Genomic DNA, 21,343 nt, shown 5'->3' with positions numbered 1-21,343 from the left:
TCAGAATCTGGGCAGACAGAAAGAAAACAAATAAGACTAAACAAAATGAAACAAACAAAAAACGCAACCCAAAATAAAAAAGCCAATTCCCCCAAACCCCACAGAAACCCATAGAGCTCCAGAACCCATTTTGGGGTTGCAGCTAAGGTAATCTCAGACCACCAAAGAGGCCCCCAACACACTCATGTGCATGAAGAGTTTTTGGGGTGCAAGCATGAGTGGCCTGTAGAGGGGCACTTCCTTTGTGTGGAATGGCTTTCCCTCAGGTCTAGGAGCCAAAACATCTTGGCTCTTGTTTGTAAAAAGAAAGGAAACCTGGGTACGGTGGTGCACACCTATAATCCAGTGGCTCAGGAGGCTGAGGCAGAGAATCTTGAGTTCACCATGAGTAACATTGGCAACTTAGCAAGATTCTAAGCAACTTAGCAAGACCCTATCTCTAAATAAAATATAAAAAAGAAAGGCTTGGAATGTGTCTCAGTGGTTAGGTGACCCTGGGTTCAATCCTTGGAACAACAACAACAACAAAAAAAAGCAAAAAAAAAAAAAAAACCACAATTAACAACAATAACAACAACAACAACAACAACAACAACAACAACAAAAAACAGGCTGCAAACATGACAGGACTGAGATAATTCTAGGAAGTGATTATCTGCTTAGGATAAAAGCAGCCAGGCCATTTTAAGACAAATTAGTATGAAATGTCTTAGAAGAAGAGAGGGACAAAGAATATCAGAAGGGAAATGGAAAGAGGCCGTAGAACAACGGTTAAGAATCAAATCTCAAGTTTGCACCCCAACACCAAGTTCAGAGAGAAGCAAACTGCTCATGCCATTAGAGACATGTGCCCTATGACAATGAGGGAAGAAGCCCCTCAGTATCCTATAGCAGTAGGGTCCAGTCCCACAGCACTCTGGCATCCTGGCAAGTATACCACATATTTAAAATGAGGCCTGTTGGGGACACTGGGGTTTCAGAACAAGTAGTTGTCCTGGAGGGTGGACTCTAGTGTGTAACTGATTTGAGGCTGCTTAGTATAAAGCCTGAGAGTTGAAACTGCTTATCTCTCTTGCAGGATATAGCCTCCTGGGTGACTGAGATATAACTGTTCTGCCCTAAATTAATATTAAATGAGGGGGAGCCTCCTTTCCTGCTAACAATTCCTTAGTACAAAGCATGGGGTTTTCATTCTGCAGGAGCAGGAAATAGACACCAAGCCTGAGGACAGGGGAGAGAACCAAGAGAAAAAGCAAAAACACTTCAAGGATGACTAGCCCCACGGCCATCACTATAGGAGGACAGGTTTTCAGCATGTACAATATTAGACACAACACAGAACCCCAATGCAATCATCAAAGAATTCTAGAGTTAGAAATCATCTTCACAGTCCTGTTCTGGCTGCCCACCCAATGAGGAAAGCTTGTTGCATGTGGGGTGGTTTATCTATGGCTTTCTTGGAACACTTCACGGTTATCTGACTAGTTGCTGGCTAGAAAAGAACCAACCTCCTCCATACCCTTCACATCCTAAAATGGTTCATCTGCTGATCAAAGGGTATTTGTTTCATGTTTTTTTTTCTATCTTGGTCACCCCAACCAATGAGACAAATCCCCTTGGTTGGTCGCCATGTTGCCAGGGGACCAAGCCTTCCTGTAGTCTCACCTGAACGCCCTCTCCCGTGAGAGCTGAGCAAGACTGGATCTGCCAGACTCGGTCACGGATGGTGTGCAGGTTCAGTCCTTCCGCAATTTCAGAGGCAGGGGCCGCTGTGAGCAAATCCTGCTTATTAGCAAAGATGAGCACTGGCACACAACTCAGCTTTTCTTCCTCCAGTAATTCAGCTAGTTCCTGGATCATTTTGGGAAGGGAGGAAGAGAGAGAAATGAAATCTATGGTAATTAAGCCTCAGCCTCTAATTGCAAAAAATGAACCAAAGCTGATCAACTAGCAACTTTCAAGGGCAGTGATTCTCAGGCTTAAGCTAGGAAAGTGTCCCAGCGGATCTCTGGGCCTTAACCCAGGGATTCTGACTTTGGAAAGTCTGAGCCAGCATTTGAGAATCTGCATCTTTAACAACTCCCCCAGGTGACTCTGCTATAGGTGAATGATAGATCATACCTTGAGAAACATTATTCAAGGGAGACTATCAGTAGTGGCTAGAGATTTAAAATTTATCCAACTTCTTTTCTGAAGATTGATCCCAGGGTCTTGCATGTGCTAAGCAGGCACTGTACCACTAAGCTATAATCCCAGCCTGCAAACAACTTTTAATGCAGGTATACATATATGAATGCATGTGTGTGAACTGAAAACTGAAGAGGACAAGTAGAGATTATAATTGTTTCATCAGTCTCTATCTCCAAAACATGCATGCACATGCATGACACTTCATGAGACTCACAACCTAATATAACTTTATTGGTCCATCTGGCAAGGTCCCTGGTTTTTAGGTTATAGGCCGTTGTCTAAACTGTGTATTAATTCTGTCTGCAGTAAGTACAATAGAGGGTGTACAGCTAGTTAAATGAGAGGCCTCACTCTTTCCCCAATAAACCCACATTTTAGCTACTTTAAATGCTTAGGCTTCCAAAAAATACTGGATGGCTCAAAAGGCAGATGAGTATATAGGATTCTCTTCACCTCCAAGCTCATGTGTAGCATTGGTTCTCCTGAGTGATGATCCAGAAATCATCAGGGTATAGAAGGGAAATGGGCTGTCTCCAGGAGTCTAGAGAGTTCTCAACAAACTTTCTAATCAGTAGTTTACAGAAATCAACTAGCAATTGTCACCTCATCTATGAAAGCAAATTAATCAGATAAGATAATTAATGAAATGAGGATGCCCCAAAAGCCCTCCAGAAAGGCTCCAAGGTCTAGGAAGTCAGGAAAGCCAAGGGGGATAAAAAGACATACATTTAGTAGGCCTCTGATATGTTACTAGCCATTCTTCCTAGACCTGCTTCTCCTATTAATCTACTGCTCAGTGGCAGAGCGCCTGCCTTGCACATGTGAGGCACTGGGTTCGATCCTCAGCACCACAATAAATATATATATTAAAAAAAAAATAACAGGGCTGGGATTGTGGCTCAAGCGGTAGCGCGCTCGCCTGGCATGCGTGCGGCCCGGGTTCGAGCCTCAGCACCACATACCAACAAAGATGTTGTGTCTGCCGAGAACTAAAAAATAAATATTAAAAATTCTCTCTCTCTCTCTCACTCTCTTTAAAAAAAAATAAATAAAATAAAGGCATGCTGTCCATCTATAACTTCAAAAACATTAAAAAAAAAAAAAAAAGGAAAAGGAAGATAAATATGGGGACCACTGCCTTTGGAAGTCCACCTGTCATAGTTTAGAACACAGGCCAAAGACAGCAATATCTAAGCACACATCTCCCAAGAGGTCCACTCCACCCCTTGCTTCTTTGGTCAGTGAATCCACTTTGAATAAATGATCTATGTTCTTTTCTTTTTATGTAAAACCATGTTCACAAATCACATCATGTAATCATGTGACATGTAAGCTATATGTGAAGCCATATTTGGGTTCGAAGTTTATCTTATCTCCTAGCTTGAAAACAAAAGCAGCTTAATTTTGGCTTGTATGTTTCCTTCCATCCTTTTGTATTTTTGAGTTATCCCTGGTAGGTATTAAAAAATGTAAACAGAAGGGCTGGGGAAAGAACTCAGTTGGTAGAGTGCTTGCCTCACATGCACAAGGCCCTGGGTTCAATCCCCAGCACCACAAAAAAAAAAAAAAAAAAAAAAAGCAAACAGAAATGCTGAGTGCATTGCTCCTCTGGGTTCATTTCCACATGGCCTGGGAAGAAACTAGAAGACCTTTTGGGCATGGTGCTAAGTTCCATTTGTTTATATCTTGTATATTCAATTTGATTAAAGCTCAAAGGCTTAAATTTAAAAAAATTGTTTAAAGGACTCTTAATGAATTTCTTTTTAGACAGCTGATATTTCTGCCTGCTTGCCAGAATGACTGTCTTGTTTGAATTATAAAGGTTAAACAAAAAATAACTCCCTCACTCTCCCACATTTACAAAGTGGATTAATGAATACCCAGTTATTTGGGAAATATCTCAACAGAAGAATTATTTACCTGACCCGTCTCTTCAAATCTTTTTCTGTCTGCACTGTCAATTACATATATCTGTAAAGGAAAAGAAGAAGGTTACTTCAGTAAGCAGAGATGAAAAAACATGGGGTAACTTCTACAAAAGGAGCACATGCTCCCCAATCAGCAGTTTACAGACAACAACTAGCAATTGTCACCTCATCTATGAAAGCAAATTAATCAGATAAGATAATTAATGAATTGAGAATGCCTCAAAAGACCTCCAGAAAGGCTCCAAGGTCTAGGAAGTCAGGAAAGCCAAAGGGGATAAAAAGAGATACATTTAGTAGGCCTCTGATATGTTACTAGCCATTCTTCCTAGACCTGCTTCTCCTATTAATCCACTGAACAACTGGATGAAATAGATTTCATTATTTTCACTTCATACATAAAGAAACTTAAGCCCTTCCAGGTATGTTGACACATGCCTATAAGCCCAGTGACTCAGGAAACTGAAGCAGGAGGATTGTGATTTTGAGGCCAGCCTCAGCAATTTAGCAAGACCCTTATAAACTTAGCGAGATCCTTTCTCAAAACAAAAAAATAAAAAGGGTTATGGGAATGTAGCTCAGAGACGAAGTGACCCTGAGTTCAATCTTTAGTACAAAACAAAACAACAATAACAAAAAAAGCAGCCAAGCCAAAAGGAGTTCAGTAACTTTTCCAGGTTACACCTGGCACCTGACAACCTTAGGATTCAAACTCAAGCATCCACTGACAGTGAAGTCCACAGTTGCTCTTAACCATGCTGTGGTGCTGTGTTCCAAACTGTCAGAATGGAAGGGATGGTGTTTTAGGCATTTACAATCCTATATTCCTCAAAAATCATCACTTGGAAAGCAACACTTATAGAGTTAACTATATGCTGACTTTGGAGTCAGAGAGAGTAGACACAGTGATCTCCTCTTATTCTCACGTTTCCCAGGCTACTCCAAGTTCAGGATTAAAATAGTAAGGCAAAGCCTTTGCCTGAAGAAAGAGAAATCTTGAGATTCATGATAAATTATAAATATCAGCTTCCCCCACCAATACCAGAACTTTAGATATCGCATAAATATCTTCCTATGACAATAAGAGAAATAAGACAAAAAAGGAAGAAAAATTGGGGCTGGGGTTGTAGCTCAGAGGTGGAGTGCTTGCTTAGCATGCGTGAGGCACTGGGTTCAATCCTCAGCACCACATAAAGTAAAATAAAGACATTGTGTTCACCTATAAGTAAAAAATAAATATTAAAAAAAAGATTAAAAGAAATCACTTATAACTATAGCTCCCAACTATTTTAATTTTCTATGGAAGGTTCCCTTCTAACCTTCCTTCATATGAAAATTAAAAAAGAAAATTAGAGATACAATTTATTGTCTTTTTTCTAACTAAATGATTAAATGTTTTCCCAGTTCCTAATCTAAAAATTATCAAATTTTCAGACTTTCTTTAAAAATAATTTAAAATTATTATTAAACTAATGATATAATAGAAATGCTCTTTTAAAAGAACATATTCAATTAAAAACAAAAACCAATCTTCCACTCTCACTATTATATGCCTTAAATTACAAAAATTGATATATGGCAATGCACGTAGGCATTTTGTATGCAAATCAAATTCTGTGCTACACTGAATTTGGAAAAAAATTCACTCCTTTGGGGAAAAAAATTCCTTTCTTAATGCTTTCTCATTTACTCTCTAATGGTAAATAATATATCAGGAACCAAGTTCAGTCTTTTTTTTTTTTTCCCAATAATAGCCTAAGTTTCTACATGGAAAATCACAGGAAAAAGGATGAATATATTTGATTTCAATATATTTTTCTGGTGGCCCATATTATTATTGCTGTTAATATTGCTAACTCAATGTCAGTAAACGCATCAATGGATTGTGTATACCAGATACACAAAATTTGATGTTCTGTCTCATAAGCCACTATGCAGAACATGGTGATAGTTTCATTTATACCAGTGGGGATCATAATTAGTTAATTAACTTATCTATTTATTTTATGGTGCAGAGAACTGAACGTAGGGTCTTGTGTACACTATAGACTCATATTTTATCTTACAATACTGGGGACTGAATCTTAGAGATACTCTATTTTGTTTTGAGACAGGGTCTTACTGAATTGTCTGGGCTGGTCTCAGACATGTGCAAACTTGCAGTCCTCTTGCCTCCACCTCCTGAGTTGCTAGGATTATAGGTGTACACCACTGTGCTTGATAGTAAATCACATTTTAAAAGAAATGGGCTTGGGCTGGGGATGTGGCTCAAGCGGTAGCGCGCTTGCCTAGCATGCGTGCGGCCCGGGTTCGATCCTCAGCACCACATACCAACAAAGATGTTGTGTCCGCCGAAAACTAAAAAATAAATATTAAAAAAAAAAAAAGAAATGGGCTTAGCATAAACACAGGTGTGGAAAGAAGGACGCAATGGGAGAGGGGACTTCAACACAAAAGACCAACTAGAATTACGTGGAATTGTGGGTGATCTCCACGGAAACAACACTCAGGAAGATGAGAGGGAGCAAGGAGAGCCAGGTAATTGCTGGGAGAGTTTTGGGATCAGAGGACTGTCTAGAGATAGGTGTGCAGGTCACTGAGCAAGACAGGAGTGACAAAGCAGGGGACAGATGTGCTGGGAGCCAGGATCTGAATAAAGGTGTGGGGGGTGGAGCTCATCTGATATGATAAAAAACAGTAGGGAGAGGGAGATGAGAGGGAGTTTCAATAGTGGAGAGGATGATCAAATGCTGGAGAGCCCAGGGGCTGAAAGCTAATGAGAAGGCTTTCATTTCCACTCAGTAATCATTTGCTATTTATTGCTCTGACATGAAGCTTTTCAGGTAATATTTCTATTATCAGATTCAAAAGAAGAATTTTCCCAAACTGCACACAAATTCTTCCTCTCATTTAGCATTTTTCTCAAGTAACTTTCATGAAATTTGAAAATCACTAAACAATAATACTAGGTTTAAGTCTATAAAACAACTGCTCCTTTTATTTCTTAAGAAAAGGGCCAAGTGAGGCTAGGCATGATGGCACCACCCTAATCCCAGGGATTCAGGAGGCTGAGGCAGGAGGATTACGGATTAGAGCAAGATCCTTTCTTAAAAAAAAAAAGGGGGGGGCACAAGGGCTGGGGACGTAGCTCCAGGGCAGGGCTCCCTGGGCTCAACCCTCAGAAATGTGCTCTGTTGGTGGCATGCTCTTTTCAGGGTCCTTCTCAGACTTCCCCCACCCCATTTTTTCCACACAGGTATGTTTCCTTCTGAACATCCACTAAAGATGAGAAGAGCTATTGTTGCTATTATTTAACAGAACAGGTACTGGTTAATTTAATCATGCAAAAAACCCCTCTAGAATTAAAAAAAAATCTATAAACAAACTTAATTAATAATTTGACTTTATTAATAATTAATAAAAAAAATTCTTGGTTTTTAGCCAGAAGGTATCAGAGAAAGTTAAACACTCCTCTGACTGGTTTTAAGACAATAAAGACCTTCAAATATCAAGTGATGCAACTCTTGTAAAGCAAGGTTCCCACCACAGCCTTTGAATAATGCTTTAGGCAGTCTTTCACATCTCTTTTGGCAGGTGCTCTGAAATTCTCTTTTGGTTGTGGAAGGAAGACCTAAAGGAAGAGGTTTTTCCCTTGATGAAGTTCAGGCAACTCTGGCTCCTGCAGAGACTGAAGGGAGGGTCCTTTGTTTCTCCTCCTGCTTCTGCTCCTCCTCCCTCCTGCTGCCACCTTTTGGTCATTTCATTGCTCCTCAGTATTTCTCCAGTAGGCAGGGAGGAGAGGTGGATGGACAATGTGGTTTTCTACCATATCTTGAGCTGAAGTCTAACAGGGGAATGAAACTGATTCAAGGTGGCTGCATAACTTGTGGTTTTTGATCACCGCTGTTCTTTCTACTCCCTAGCAGTGTTAATGTGTCCAAGCAGTATAATGGAAATAATGAGATGCCTATATTATTATTATTATTTCTTTTTTTGGTACCGGGGATTGAACTCAGGAAAACTTGACTACTGAGCCGCATCCCCAGCCCTATTTTATATTTTATTTAGAGGCAGGATCTCACTGAGTTGCTTAGTGCTAAGGCTGGCTTTGAACTCTCGATCCTCCTGTGTCAGCCTCCTGAGCCTGGGATTACAGGCGTGTGCCACTGAGCCCCGCAGATGCTTATAATATTTTAAAAGGTGTTTGAAAGAAAAGTAATGCTTTGCTGTCTTGCTTATTGTTGTCTTAGCATGATCCCTGCCCTATATATACCTTCTCCAGTCACCAGCCATCTGTCACTGTGGACCTCTGGACTATTCTGATGCTGAATGCCCTTAACTTTTCAAGCTTCACCTGATAGAGAACAGGGATTTTTGGGTTACTTCCCCCAATTTCTCCCCCATTTCAGCAGGAAGCAGTCTGGAGATGGTGTTGCTCATTTTTCCATAGAAATGGAATGTAGAGACTGACAGTGGGAAATGTCACAGTGGTTCACTTTATGCTTTGAATGTAGCCCTTGCTGCTCTGCTACTGCAATTTATTTTTAAAATGGACATGTTTCTTACTCTATCCCTACTCCTCCCTAATCTCCCCCCCCCCAAACTCAGGGGAAACAGGATTACCTTTCTTCCCCAGGTTAGACAGATTTATCTGTCTTTGAGTATATACCTACCTTAGAATTTAAGTAATCTAGACTTTGGGGGTGGTACCAGGAGATCTCAGAAATAATTATCTCCCAAACTAACAAGTGAATTACAACTCCAACAGAGAACACATGGAATGTACCCTTTGAATCACCTTTTTAAACCCCCTGTTCCAGTGGATGGGCAGAATCACAGCCTTTGGGACAGGAGACCCCTGTGGTTCTCTTTTGCTAGCAAAGCAGTAAACTTTCTTTTTTTTTTTCCTCCAAAAAAAAAAAGTGTTTGAGGTCCATTTCATTTGACTTCTACTTTCCATATGGAAATGATGACAAAGTTACTTTGTTTAAATTATATTAAGTTTAAATACAAAACTGATAATAATGTAAGTGGAGTATAGTAATAACATGAATGTAACTTGAAAAAATATTACCCTCCCCCCACTTTTTTTCAGTACTGGAGATTGGAACCAGGGGTGCTTAAGTGCTGAGGCTGGTCTTAAACTTGCAATGCTCCTGCCTTGGCGTCCCTGAGTAGTTGGGATTGCAGGTATGTCAACACACCTAGCTACTATCTTTTTTTTTTTTTTTTCTGGTGTTGTGGATCAGATCCACACATGCTAGACAAGCACAAAGCCATACCCGAAGTCTTATCATGTATTTTTATCCATCAAAAAGCCAAATGTTTTTTCTGATATGTGGATGCTGATCCATAATGGGGGTGGGAAAGGAAAGAATGGAGGAACTTTGGATTGGACAGAGGGGAGTGAGGGGAGGGACGGGGTGTAGGGGTGGGAAGGATGGTGGAAGGAGAGGAACATTATTACCCTATGTACATGTATGATTGATTGCACGAATGGTGTGACTCTACTTTGTGTACAACCAGAGAAATGAAGTTGTGCTCCATTTGTGTACAATGAGTCAAAATGCATTCTGTTGTCACGTATAATTGATTAGAACAAATAAAAATAAAGAAAGAGAGAGAGAGAGAGAAAGGCTGTTATTGGGGCTGGGGTTGCGGCTCAGTGGTAGAGTACTTGCCTAGCATATGTGAGGCACTGGGTTTGATTCTTCAGCACCACATAAATAAATAAAGAAAGGTATTGTGTCCATCTACAACTAAAAATATTAAGAGAGAGAGAGAGAGAGAGAGAGAGAGAGAGAGAGAGAGAGAGAGAGAGAGAGAGAGAGAGAGAGAGGGAAGCACAAAAGGCTGTTATCATTCCTGGCCTAAAGAAAACTGGAAGATACTTTTATCCTCTCCTTTCTATCATACTTCAAGTTCTATTTCTTAGTCACTTCCCCCAAACTAATAAAGCTGAAGTCAGATGTTCTCAGGGTCAAGTTCCCAGGGAGTAACTCTTAGGAGTTGCTCTGACTCTTAAACCATTAAAGAGCCACTGCATGCTCTAAAGCAAGGGCAGGTAAATTTTTTCTGTCAGAAGTCAGTAGTAGGGGCTGGGGATGTGGCTCAAGCGGTAGCTCGCTCGCCTGGCATGCGTGTGGCCTGGGTTCGATCCTCAGCACCACATACAAAGATGTTGTGTCCGCCAAAAACTAAAAAATAAATATTAAAAAAAAATTTCCTCTCTCTCTCACACTCTCTCTTAAAAAAAAAAAAAGAAATCAGTAGTAAATATTTTAGGTTTTGTGGCCCATACAATCTTATTTGCAACTTCTGAATGCTACTATTGCAGTGAGAAAGCAACCAAAGGCAATCTGTAAACAGATGCGTGTGGCTGCGTTCCACCGAAATTTGAATTTCATATAGTTTCCATGTGTCACAAAATATTATTCTTTTAATATTTTTTTCAACCACTTAAAAATGTAAAGGCCATTCTAGCTCTCAGGCTATACGAAAACAGGAGGCAGGCAGGATCAATGTGGCCATCCCTGCTCTAAAGCAAGATTTTATCATGGCACTCCAGAGAATTGAAAAGACTTAACTAGGTAACAAAATGTGTCAAGCCTCAATCCTGCTCTTCTAGCAGGGTGGAGTGGAGTGTAATAGGTCTTTTTCAACCAATAATGGAAGACTATTAAACACAAACAAACAGCCCATCAACACTGCTGCTCCAGGCTACCACAACACCAGCACAAAGAGCTCAGCTCCCAAGGCCTTAGACTCTCACCCTGGGGACTCAGCTGCTTCTAACAACTGTTTAATCTCAAATGGCACTGGGAAGTAATGAAAAGTTGATCTCAACCCAAAATATTATCTTGTACTAGTTGGTTATATGGCTGAAGGAAGCTTCTTTAGAGTTGTTCTGAACTACTTTGTGCTGAATGGTACAATAATTTCTGGCACTCTTAACAAACAAGAATGTGGGATCCAGAGTCATATTAAAACCACCTTTTGGTCTTCTCTCAAGATGTGAGAGCCAATGATTTAAAATTACCCTTACCTGTAGACCACAGGTTCCTGAGACTTCCTATGGAGCTTCACAATCACCAAAGTCCTTACATATGGCTCCTCTTTGGGTATTTCTTTCAAAGTATTTAAATCTAGCAGATGAAGAGATAGGACTGCTCTTTTTCTTAGACACCTGCTTTAACCCAGCTCTTTTTTTTTTTTTTTTTGGTGCCAGATATTGTATTTTATTTAGAGACAGGGTCTCACTGAGTTGCTTAGCGCCTTGCAGTTGCTAAGGCTGGCTTTGAACTTGTGATTCTCCTGTCTCAGTCTCCCAAGGTGCTGGGATTATAGGTGTGTGCCACCATGCCCAGCTTTAACACAACTCTCTGATTCAAAAAGGAAAAGGGAATCTATACCTTAAAAAAAAAAATCAACACTTCATTTTTTAGCATAGTTTTAGATTTATAGAATAATTGAGTAGGTAGCACTCAATTGAGTTCTATATATCTACTCCACCTCTACCCACAGCCCCAGTTTCCCCTAGCAACATCTTGCATTAGTGTGATTCTTTCAGTATAATTAACGAACGGATACTGAAACACAAGGTTCATTCTTTGTGCTTTAAAGTGTGTGTAGCTCAGTGGTAGCATGCTGGCCTAGCATCGATTGAGGTTCGATCCTCAGCACTGCAATAACATATAACCATTATTACAGTTTTATACAAAATAGTTTCCCCACCCTGAAAATTCCTTATATGTCACCTATTCATCTCTCCCCTCCCTTCTTCAGACCTCTGGTAACCACTGATCTTTTACTAAGAAAAGACATTTATAAATTTCTATAGGTTTGATTTTTTAAAATGTCACAAAGAACTGGGGACGTAGGTCAGTAGTAAAGTATTCGCCTAGTTTGCACAAGGCCCTAGGTTCAATCTATAGCGTGCACGTGCACATACGTCATATAGCTGGAAATATAGAGTATGTATCCTTTTAAAACAATATATATTTAAGGTTTCTCCGTGTCTCTTTGTAGCTTGACAACTCATTTCTTTTTATCACTAAATAATACTGCATTAAACAGGTATACCAAAGCTTGCTTATCCACTCCCTTATTAAAGGGCATCTTGGTTATATCTAGTTTTTGGCAATGAGGAATAAAGCTACTATAACTATTCATATGTGGGATTTTGTATGGTACATAAGTTTTCAACTAATTGGGTAGATACTTTGTAGCACTATTGAATTGTATGGTAAGGCTTTGGTTAGCTTTTAAAGAAACTACCAAAAAAAAAAAGAAACTACCAACAGTGGGTGTTGGGGTTGTGGCTCAGTGGTAGAGCGCTTGCCTAGCATGTGTGAGACACTGGGTTCAAAACCTGGCACCACAAAAAAAAAATTGACAAATAAAATAAAGATATTGTGTCCATCTACAACTAAAAATATATTAAAAAACAAAACAAAACAAAACCTACCAACTGTTTTCCAAAGTGTTTGTACCATTTTGCATTCCCACCAGTGATGAAGGAGAATTCCCAAGCCAGGCACCACTAGCATCAGGGGTATAACAAATTCAAAGCGAGCCTCAGCTAATGGGAGGTACTAAGCAACTCAGTGAGACCCTTCTCTAAATAAAATACAAGAAAGGGCTGGGGATGTGGCTCAGTGGTTGAGTGCCCCGAAGTTCAATCCCTGGCTTAAAAAAAAAAAAAAAAAAAATTCCCACAGCATTCAGTATCGTCTAATTTTTGGATTTTAGCCTTTTTAGTAGCAATCTCACTGTTATTTTATTTTTTCTCTCTCTCTTTTTAATATTTATTGTTTCAGTTGTAGTTGGACACAATACCTTTATTTTATTTATTTATTTTTATGTGGTGCTGAGAATTGAACCCAGGGTCTCGAACATGCGAGGAGGGTGCTCTGCCCAGCCTTTATTTTCATTTTCTCATTGTTTCAATTTGCAATTCCCTAATGACATATAATACTGAGTGTATTTTCATATGCTTTTCTGCCATCTGTAGATCTTCTTTGGTGAGGTATGTGTTCAGATCTTTTGCCCATATTTTAAATCAGGTTTTTTATTGTTGAAATTGAGTTCTCTGTATAATTTGGATATAAGTCCTTTATTAGATTAGATATGTTTATTTTTATTTTTTTTATTTATAGATACATAAATATCTTTATTTATTTATTTTTATGTGGTGCTGAGGATCTAACCCAGTGCCTCCACACGTGCTAGGCAGATGCTCTACCACTGAGCTACAGCCCCAGCCCTTAGATACGTGTTTTAGAAATCTTTTCTCCTAATCTGTCGCTTGATTCTTCATTTTCTTAGCAATGTCCCCTCCCCTTCTTTGGTGGTGGTATTGGAGATTGAACTCAGGGCCCTTTCATATGCTCAATATTATCGTTTATAGAGCAGAAGTTTAAAATTCTAATAAAGCCCAACTTTTTCTTTTATGGACTGTGCTTTTGGTGTATCTGAAGTTAAATAACTCTACATTCTGCCTGATGTCAGAATCCATCCATAACAAGATACATTTGTTCATTTAGGTACCTTTCTAGGCACTAAAGACACAACAGTTAAACAAAAAGTGCAAAAGCTCCTGTTCTCATGGAATTTACACTTCAGTGGGAGAGATAGGTAATAAACAAATAAAAATGTCTCATGGTGGGCTGGGATATAGCTAGAACACTTGCCTTGTACATGCAAGACAGTGGCTTGATCCTCAACACTGAAGAAAACAAAAATGAACTTGATGGTACTGAGTAATGATAAGTCTGATGGAGGAAAAAAAGAAGGAAAACAAAGAAATATTACAGTGTTGGGAAGGTGGAGATAGTAGCTATAATTTTAAATATACATATAATAATCAGGAAAGGTCTCAGGAATAAGGTGATGTATTGAAGGCAGTAAGGGAGCAAGTCATGAGGAAATCTAAAGAAAAAAGAAATCTAGCAGTGGAAACAGCAATGACAAAGACTCCAAGGTGTGGGGCTGGGGATGTGGCTCAAGCGGTAGCGCGCTCGCCTGGCATGCGTGCGGCCCGGGTTCGATCCTCAGCACCACATACCAACAAAGATGTTGTGTCTGCTGAGAACTAAAAAATAAATAAACAAACATTTAAACATTCTCTCTCTCTCTCTCAAAAAAAAAAAAAAAAAAAGACTCCAAGGTGGGAACATGCTGGTGTGTCAGGAACAGCAAGGAGGCTACTATGGCTGGAACCAAGTGAGAGAGGCGGAAGATGAAGTCAGAGAATTAACCAAGGAGCCAGAATGCAGAAGGCAAAGAGGCTACCAGGAGAACATTGGCTTTTACTTTGAGATGGGAGGTTGGATTTCTTTTTTTTTTTTTTTTTAAAGATTTTAATATTTTTAAAGATGGACACAATATCTTTATTTATTTAATGAATTTATTTTTTATGTGATGCTGAGGATCGAACCCAGTTCCTCACTTGTGTGAGGCAAGCGCTCCACCACTGAGCCACAATCCCAGCCCCACATGATTACCCTAGCAGCAGTGCTGAGCCTTCAGGGTGGCAGGGGTAGAAGCAGAGAGGTGATCAGGGAGGTAATGTAATGAACAGTGCATAGCGGAAGTGGAGGTGGAAGGAAGTGTCAGGCTCTAGAAATGTTTTGAAGTAGGACAGGCAGAATTTGCTGATAGACCAGACGTGAGGAGTGAGAAGAAAAGGAGCTAAGGATGATTCTGTTGTTTTTGGATGATCGGAACTGCTCTTTACTGAAAAGACTGAAGGAGGAACAGGTTTGGGCAGTAGTAGATGAAGACAGAAATTTGCTGAGGCTGAGGGGCTTCTGAGCCACTGAATGGGAGATGTCAAATGGGCAGCTGGCTATCTATGAACTCCTGAGATAATACTTTGGGATTCATCACTATGTACATGATAATTAAAGCCTAAAATTGGATGAATTTACCTAAGCAATGGCATAGAGGAGAAAAACAAGGATTGACCTCCAGGGCATCCAAACAATTGGAGATTGTGATTTGTGTTAGTTAGCCTTCCATTATTGTAACAAATTACAATCAGCTTATAAAGAGAAAAGGTTTATTTTGGTTCACAGTTTTGGAGGTCTCAGTCCATGGTCTGTTGGCCCTGTTGCTTTTGGGTCTGTGGTGAGGCAACATATCATGGCAGCATGTGGTAGAGCAAAGCTATGCACCTCACCTCACTGCAAGGACACAAAAAGAAAGAAGAAGGGACCAGAGTCCTAAATTCCCTTTGAGAGCATATCCCCAATCACCTAAATCCTCCCATCAAGCCCCACCTCTTATAGGTTCCACCTTAACACACAGGTCTTTGGGAGACATTCCTGATCCAAACTATAGCAACTGATAAGGAAAGAACAACAACAACAAAAAGGAAACAAACAAATAAACAAAAAACAAAAACAAAAACCAAGCAAACAAAAAAAATGAAGATTGAGGAGGAGGAGCCAGTGAGTTAGGAGGAAAATAACATGGAATGGTAGCCTGGAAACCAAGGAAAGGTAATGTTTCCAGGACAGCACAACTGACTATGTTGAACACGATGGCAAGTTAAGGAAGATGAGTACTGGAAATCAAACTCTGAACTCAGCAATGGAAATTATTGGTGATACTGAAAGGAAGGCTCAAGAGTAACTGGGAGTAGAGGAGCTAAAGACAGTGTGGAGAAAATTCCTTCAAGGACTCCTGTTATAAAGGGAGGCTGGGGAATGGGACAGTACCTAGAAGAGTCAACAGAAAAGTTGTTTGTTATTTTTTTCTTTTTAAATGAGAAACCACAGGATGTGTGGATGTCAACAGGAATGATCCAAAAGAGAGAGTCACACCAGAAGCCATAAGAGAGAGAAGCTATTTGAGATACAAGATGAATTCTGTTAGTAATAAAGACAAAGATATGGCAGATGTTGTTGTAGTTTACTGTCCATCATCATAACTGAAGTAAATCCAAGCTTTCAGTTAGAGGTTAGTGAAAAAACTTTATATATACATATTTTTTTAAAATATGTAACATATTACATATATATACATATGTGTATACACACACACACACATATATATGACTGAGAAGTTGGGGTATTGGAGAAATTCTGTATACAGTCAGTGAACTCTCCCAGAATTTTGAAACAGAAGTCTTGGAGAAAATGTCAGTGAAGCTGTATGCCTGTAATCCCAGCTACTCAGAAGTCTGAGGCAGAAGCTAGGGTTCAATCCTCACTAATACGTGCACAGAGAGAGAGAGAGAGAGAGAGAGAGAGAGAGAGAGAGAGAGAGAGAGAGAGAGAGAAGAAGAAGAAGAAGAAGAAGAAGAAGAAGAAGAAGAAGAAGAAGAAGAAGAAGAAGAAAAAAGTGACAGTGAGTAGAAAACCAAATGCACTAAATGTCAGCCTCTGCCTGGAGGAATGGCACCTGAGCCAGAGAATCCCCAACATACCAGGCAGCTTGCTCTACTTCTGGGCAGTTGTAGCTATAGGAAACTTCTTCCTTATTCTGAATGAAATTCTATCATTTTAAAACTCCCAGATTGCTCCTAGCTCAGTCTCTAGAACTATTCATGATAAGGCTAATCCCTCAGACACTTAAGGTAGTTTTGGAAGCAACGAAAGACAGTTCTAGTGTTCCTTTTTCTAGGGACAACGCTGTCAGGCCTCTCAAGCATTCCTTATCCAACATTGTTTCCAGGACTTTCATTATCTTGGTTGCTCTCTTCTGGATATATCTGATTTAATGATTCACTTGAGATGACAGAGTCAGCTTATGATCTTCTGACTTCCCTTCTACTGTTTAAATCACTATGGTAATTAATAAACACTTTACTTTGCCAAGGTGGGTGGGAGTAATGTTGTTACTGAGCGACAGCAAAATATCATATACTTGTCACACAGAGATGTTTCTCCTCTCCAGCCTGAAGCCTAATGTAATTCTGCTAACTCACAATTAACATCAAGGCAATGGAACTACTGACGAGAAAGAACATTACAGTTGGACAGTCAGCTACTCAGGACAGGGGGGAAGGAGGATCACCAATTCAAGGCCAGCCTTGGCAACTTAGCCAGACCCTATCTATAAACAAATAAATAGGTAGATAGATAGACAGAAAGTACAGGGTTATAGTTCACTGCTAGAGGGTCTCTGGGTTCAATACCCAGGACTGGGATGGGGGAATGTTACAGTGTCACTGTTTCTTGCACAGGGCAGAAAGGATTATGAACTAGCACATCAGAAGAAGTACTTACAAGAATATCAGTATTTTCAAAATAATTCCTCCAGTATGGTCTGATTTTCCTCTGTCCACCAATGTCCCATACATTCAGTTTAAAACCCTGTGATTGTACACTTTTGATGTTAAAACCCTGAAACAGAGGCAAAAACACCAAATTTTATTAATTTTAGTGAAATTACATTTAATAGTTTGTCTGTGGAGATGCATGCACATGAGCTGGGGCTTAAACCCAGGGTCTCAAATATACTAGATACATGTTCTACCACTGAATTATACCCTTAGCACCTAGGATTATTTTAAATATTTATTCAGGTCAGCCTTGGTGGTGTATGCCTGTAATTCCAGCTACTTGGGAGGCTGAGGCAGGAGGATTACAAGTTTGAGGCCAGACTAGACAATTAGGGAGAGGCTATATCAAAATAAGAAACAAAAAGGGATACAGCTCAGTGATAGAATGTCCTTGGGTTCAACCCCAGTACCAATAAAACAAAAACCAAAGCGAATCAAAACCCCCACAAAACCAACTGAAGTACTCTGCCAGATATAATAGTTTTTTTTCTCCAGATGAGATACTGTTAATACTGAAAATGGTTTACGGTAATGTGAAAGAAAATATATTTATACATGCTTATTTCACTCAGGTTGTGGAATCAGGGCTAAAAATGTCAGGGCTAACATGATATTTTCTATAATAGAAAAAATGGCTGTTGGTATAGCTTAGAGGTACAGTGTTTGCCTCATATGCACGAGGTCCTGGGCTCCATACCCAGACCCCCCCCAACACACACACACACAAAACACACAAGCTGAAGACCTATGATCAACAGAGACCACATCCCCCTGCTGAGTGCTCAGGATGGTAAATTTAACAGGGCATTATATATAACTAACATAAAACCAGAAGCTTACTCTAAAAACACCAGGAAAGAACAAATGCTAAGTTTAAAAAGAGACAACAGCTACAAATCTGGAGATTAGACTAAGTATAACTCAAAAAATAATCCATTTTGTCAAATGGATTAACCAGGAAAAAGAGTGAGCTGAACTGAGGACACCGGGGAAACCGGCTTCCTAGGTGGGGTGTGGGTGCAGTGGGGAGGTGAGGCCTCCTGGGACAGCATGTCCAGCCTCTGAAGTGGGGCCCCAACTACAGGGAGGGAAACGACAAGCAGACGGGCGGTCATTTGAAACTGCATTTTAATGGGTATCTCTGATGAACCTAAAAACAAAGTATTCATTTTTTAGGACAGTTACTCAAGGTGAGCAAATTGGGGACAAGCAGAATGGCCATTTGGGAGTTAGCGTGGAGGGAAACAAATTAATAAGACCTTTGGGGTTCAGAGAGAAGGCATTTCACGAGCAAGAATTCAAACAAAAACAAAAACAAAAACAAAACTTCTTGCAAAAATGATACAGGGAGGGGCTGGGGCTGTAGCCCAGTGGCAGAGAGCTTGCCTAGTGCGTGTGAGGAACTGGGTTTGATCCTCAGCACCGAATAAAAATAAACAGATCAAATAAAGGCATGCTGTCCATCTACAACTACAAAATGATACAGGGAAACAAAGATTTGAAAAATAATCCAAGCAGCAGTTCACTACTGAAGAAGAGACATTTCATCCAGAATAACTGGAGTTCAGTGGGCCTGGGGACGCCTCCATAAACATTCCCTCATCTGGCAGCTTGCCAATACTCCTGCCTAGCACAGAAGGACAAGGCACAGTGCCATCATACAGGATCACTGCCACCAATTCCCACCGAGGAATAGCCACTAGAGGATAACCAGGGATGATACTGACTATTGCTCCTTTAAAATGCCAATGACTAAATAAACTAGAAGTTTAAAAACTCTAAAGGGAAATGTTTAAGCTCATCATGAGCAGCAGCTACATTGCGACTCACTGACAAAATGACTTTTGTGCATTTAAAAATCCTACACTCAACAATGATATTAAACATCAAGCCCAGGAATATCAAATCCTTTCTAAAATGAAGCAGGGAACAGATAACAGTAAATCTTGGAATTTGACTGTACTTAACAACTGCCTTAAATTGTATACCATCGGACCCAAAAAATCTACTAGGAAATTATTCTAAGGAAATAATAACGAATGAGTACAAACATTTGGAAATGCGAATTACATATATAAACAACATAGAAAGATATTATTGCTTTGTTATTAAAAAATAGTGTATTCTGTATGAGCTGCTTTTTATTTTTATTTTTAAAATATTTTTTGCCACTTTTTATTTTCAAAGTATATGTACATTGGATATACATATATATGTATGTACACACACACTCATAAGAAAAACCCAAACATTAAAATTGAAGGAATATAATCCTGTGTTAACAGTGGTTACATTTGGGCATTGTGATTTCTAGTTTCCTAATGTAATTTATTCATACATTCTAAATTTATTATAATAGCCTAATATTAAACAAGGATACCATAAGTTTCTTTTTAAAGAATAAACATCAAACCTTGACATGTTGTAATAACAGAGTCACCTATAACACCCAAACAAAGCTTAAAGGTTAGAACTGGAACTTTGGGTTCATAATTTTGAGTTCATTACTGTTTGCAGAATGGAAGTCTTTTTAGTGCTCTTGAGAAATACAGTCTAGTGCTAGTACTAACATAGCTGTTCTTTTTCTGGCAGAAATCCTGACACACTAATATGTGTTTTCAGCCCTTCTAGGCTAGACTGCTGTAATTTGCTCCTCCTTGGGCTATACATTAAATTTGTTCAAAAGCTGTAAAATTGTTCATTTGGTAGCAGTTAAAATGATTTTTCTGCAAAAAGTTGTGCATCACTAAGATTCATATGCCATGAAATACATCAGCACTGCCATTCAAACCTGAAGTCATGGTCTTATCACAGTACAATGGTAGAAAATGCTGGTTTTGGTTAAAAAAAAAAAAATCTCTAATGTTCAAACACTTTGAAGTGACTAAGCCCAGTGGGCTGTCCCTATCAGCTTGGTCCAAAGTTAAGTTTTCTCAGGGTTTCTTATGGGGAATGAGGCCCAAAGAAGCCTATTAATGTCTTTCCAATCAGGACTTGTCCTTATACCTCCCTCTGTGAGCAACACCATTGCCTTATCCTTTATGTTTTTCTTGCTTAGGAAAAAATAAGATTGTTCAGGCTGGATTTAAATTGGTTTTTAAAATTTATTTTTTTCTTTTTTTTCTTTTTGGTACTGAGGGTTGAACCCAGAGTTGCCTAACCACTGAGCAACATCCCCAGCCCTTCCAGCCCTCTCCCTCCATTTATTTTTTGGTAACAAGGATTGAACTAAGGTCACTCAACCACTGAGCCACATCTCCAGCCCTATTTTGTATTTTATTTAGAGACAGGGCCTCACTGAGTTGCTTAGTGCCTCGCAGTTACTGAGGCTGGTTTTGAACTTGAGATCCTCCTGTCTCAGCCTCCAGAACCACTGGGATTACAGGTGTGCACCACTGCACCTGGCTCCCTTTTATTTTTTAAATATTTTTTTTAGCTGTAGATAGACACAATACCTTTATTTTATTTACTTATTTTTATGTGGTGCTGAGGATTGAACCTAGTGCTTCACATGTGATAGGCAAGTGCTCTACCACTGAGCTACAACCCTAAACCCTTTTTGTATTTTATTTAGAGACAGGGTCTTTCTTAGTTGCTAAGTGCCTCACTAAGTTTCTGAGGCTGGCTTTGACGTCACCATCCTCATGTGTGCCATGGCATCCAAACAATTTTTTTTTATTACTATTTTTGTATGTAATACTAGAGATTAAACCCACAGGTACTCTACCACTGAACTTTATTCTCAGTCCTTTTAATTTTTTTTTATTTGTTGATTTTTATGTGGTGCTGAGGATCGAACCCAGTGCCTCATGCATGCTAGGCAAGCTGTCTACCCCTAAGTCACAACCCCAGCCCTAATTTATTTTTATTTTGAGACAGGTTCTTTTTAAATTTCCAAAGTTGGTCTCCAACCTGCCATCTTCCTGTCTCAGCTTAC

The 21,343-nt window shown here is 39.5% G+C and overlaps 1 protein-coding gene across 3 annotated transcripts in view; it reads right to left on the bottom strand.

Moving 5' to 3' along the window:
• The window catches only part of Arl3 (ARF like GTPase 3), a 39,688-nt gene that overhangs the window by 8,770 nt on the left and 9,575 nt on the right, over positions 1-21,343 (bottom strand). For 2 of the 3 annotated variants that reach the window (XM_005333615.5, XM_021731841.3), the window contains exons 3-5: positions 17,351-17,467; positions 4,111-4,161; positions 1,666-1,851 (exon numbers count right to left, since the gene is read on the bottom strand). In XM_005333615.5, coding sequence (XP_005333672.1) covers positions 1,666-1,851; positions 4,111-4,161; positions 17,351-17,467 — 354 coding nt within the window. The remainder of the gene's footprint in view (positions 1-1,665; positions 1,852-4,110; positions 4,162-17,350; positions 17,468-21,343) is intronic. The other variant, XM_040273007.2, reaches the window with a different exon arrangement.

Source organism: Ictidomys tridecemlineatus, chromosome 1, assembly GCF_052094955.1.
Source record: "Ictidomys tridecemlineatus isolate mIctTri1 chromosome 1, mIctTri1.hap1, whole genome shotgun sequence".
Taxonomy (NCBI): domain Eukaryota; kingdom Metazoa; phylum Chordata; class Mammalia; order Rodentia; family Sciuridae; genus Ictidomys; species Ictidomys tridecemlineatus.
This window is presented reverse-complemented; position numbering and strand designations above follow the sequence as displayed.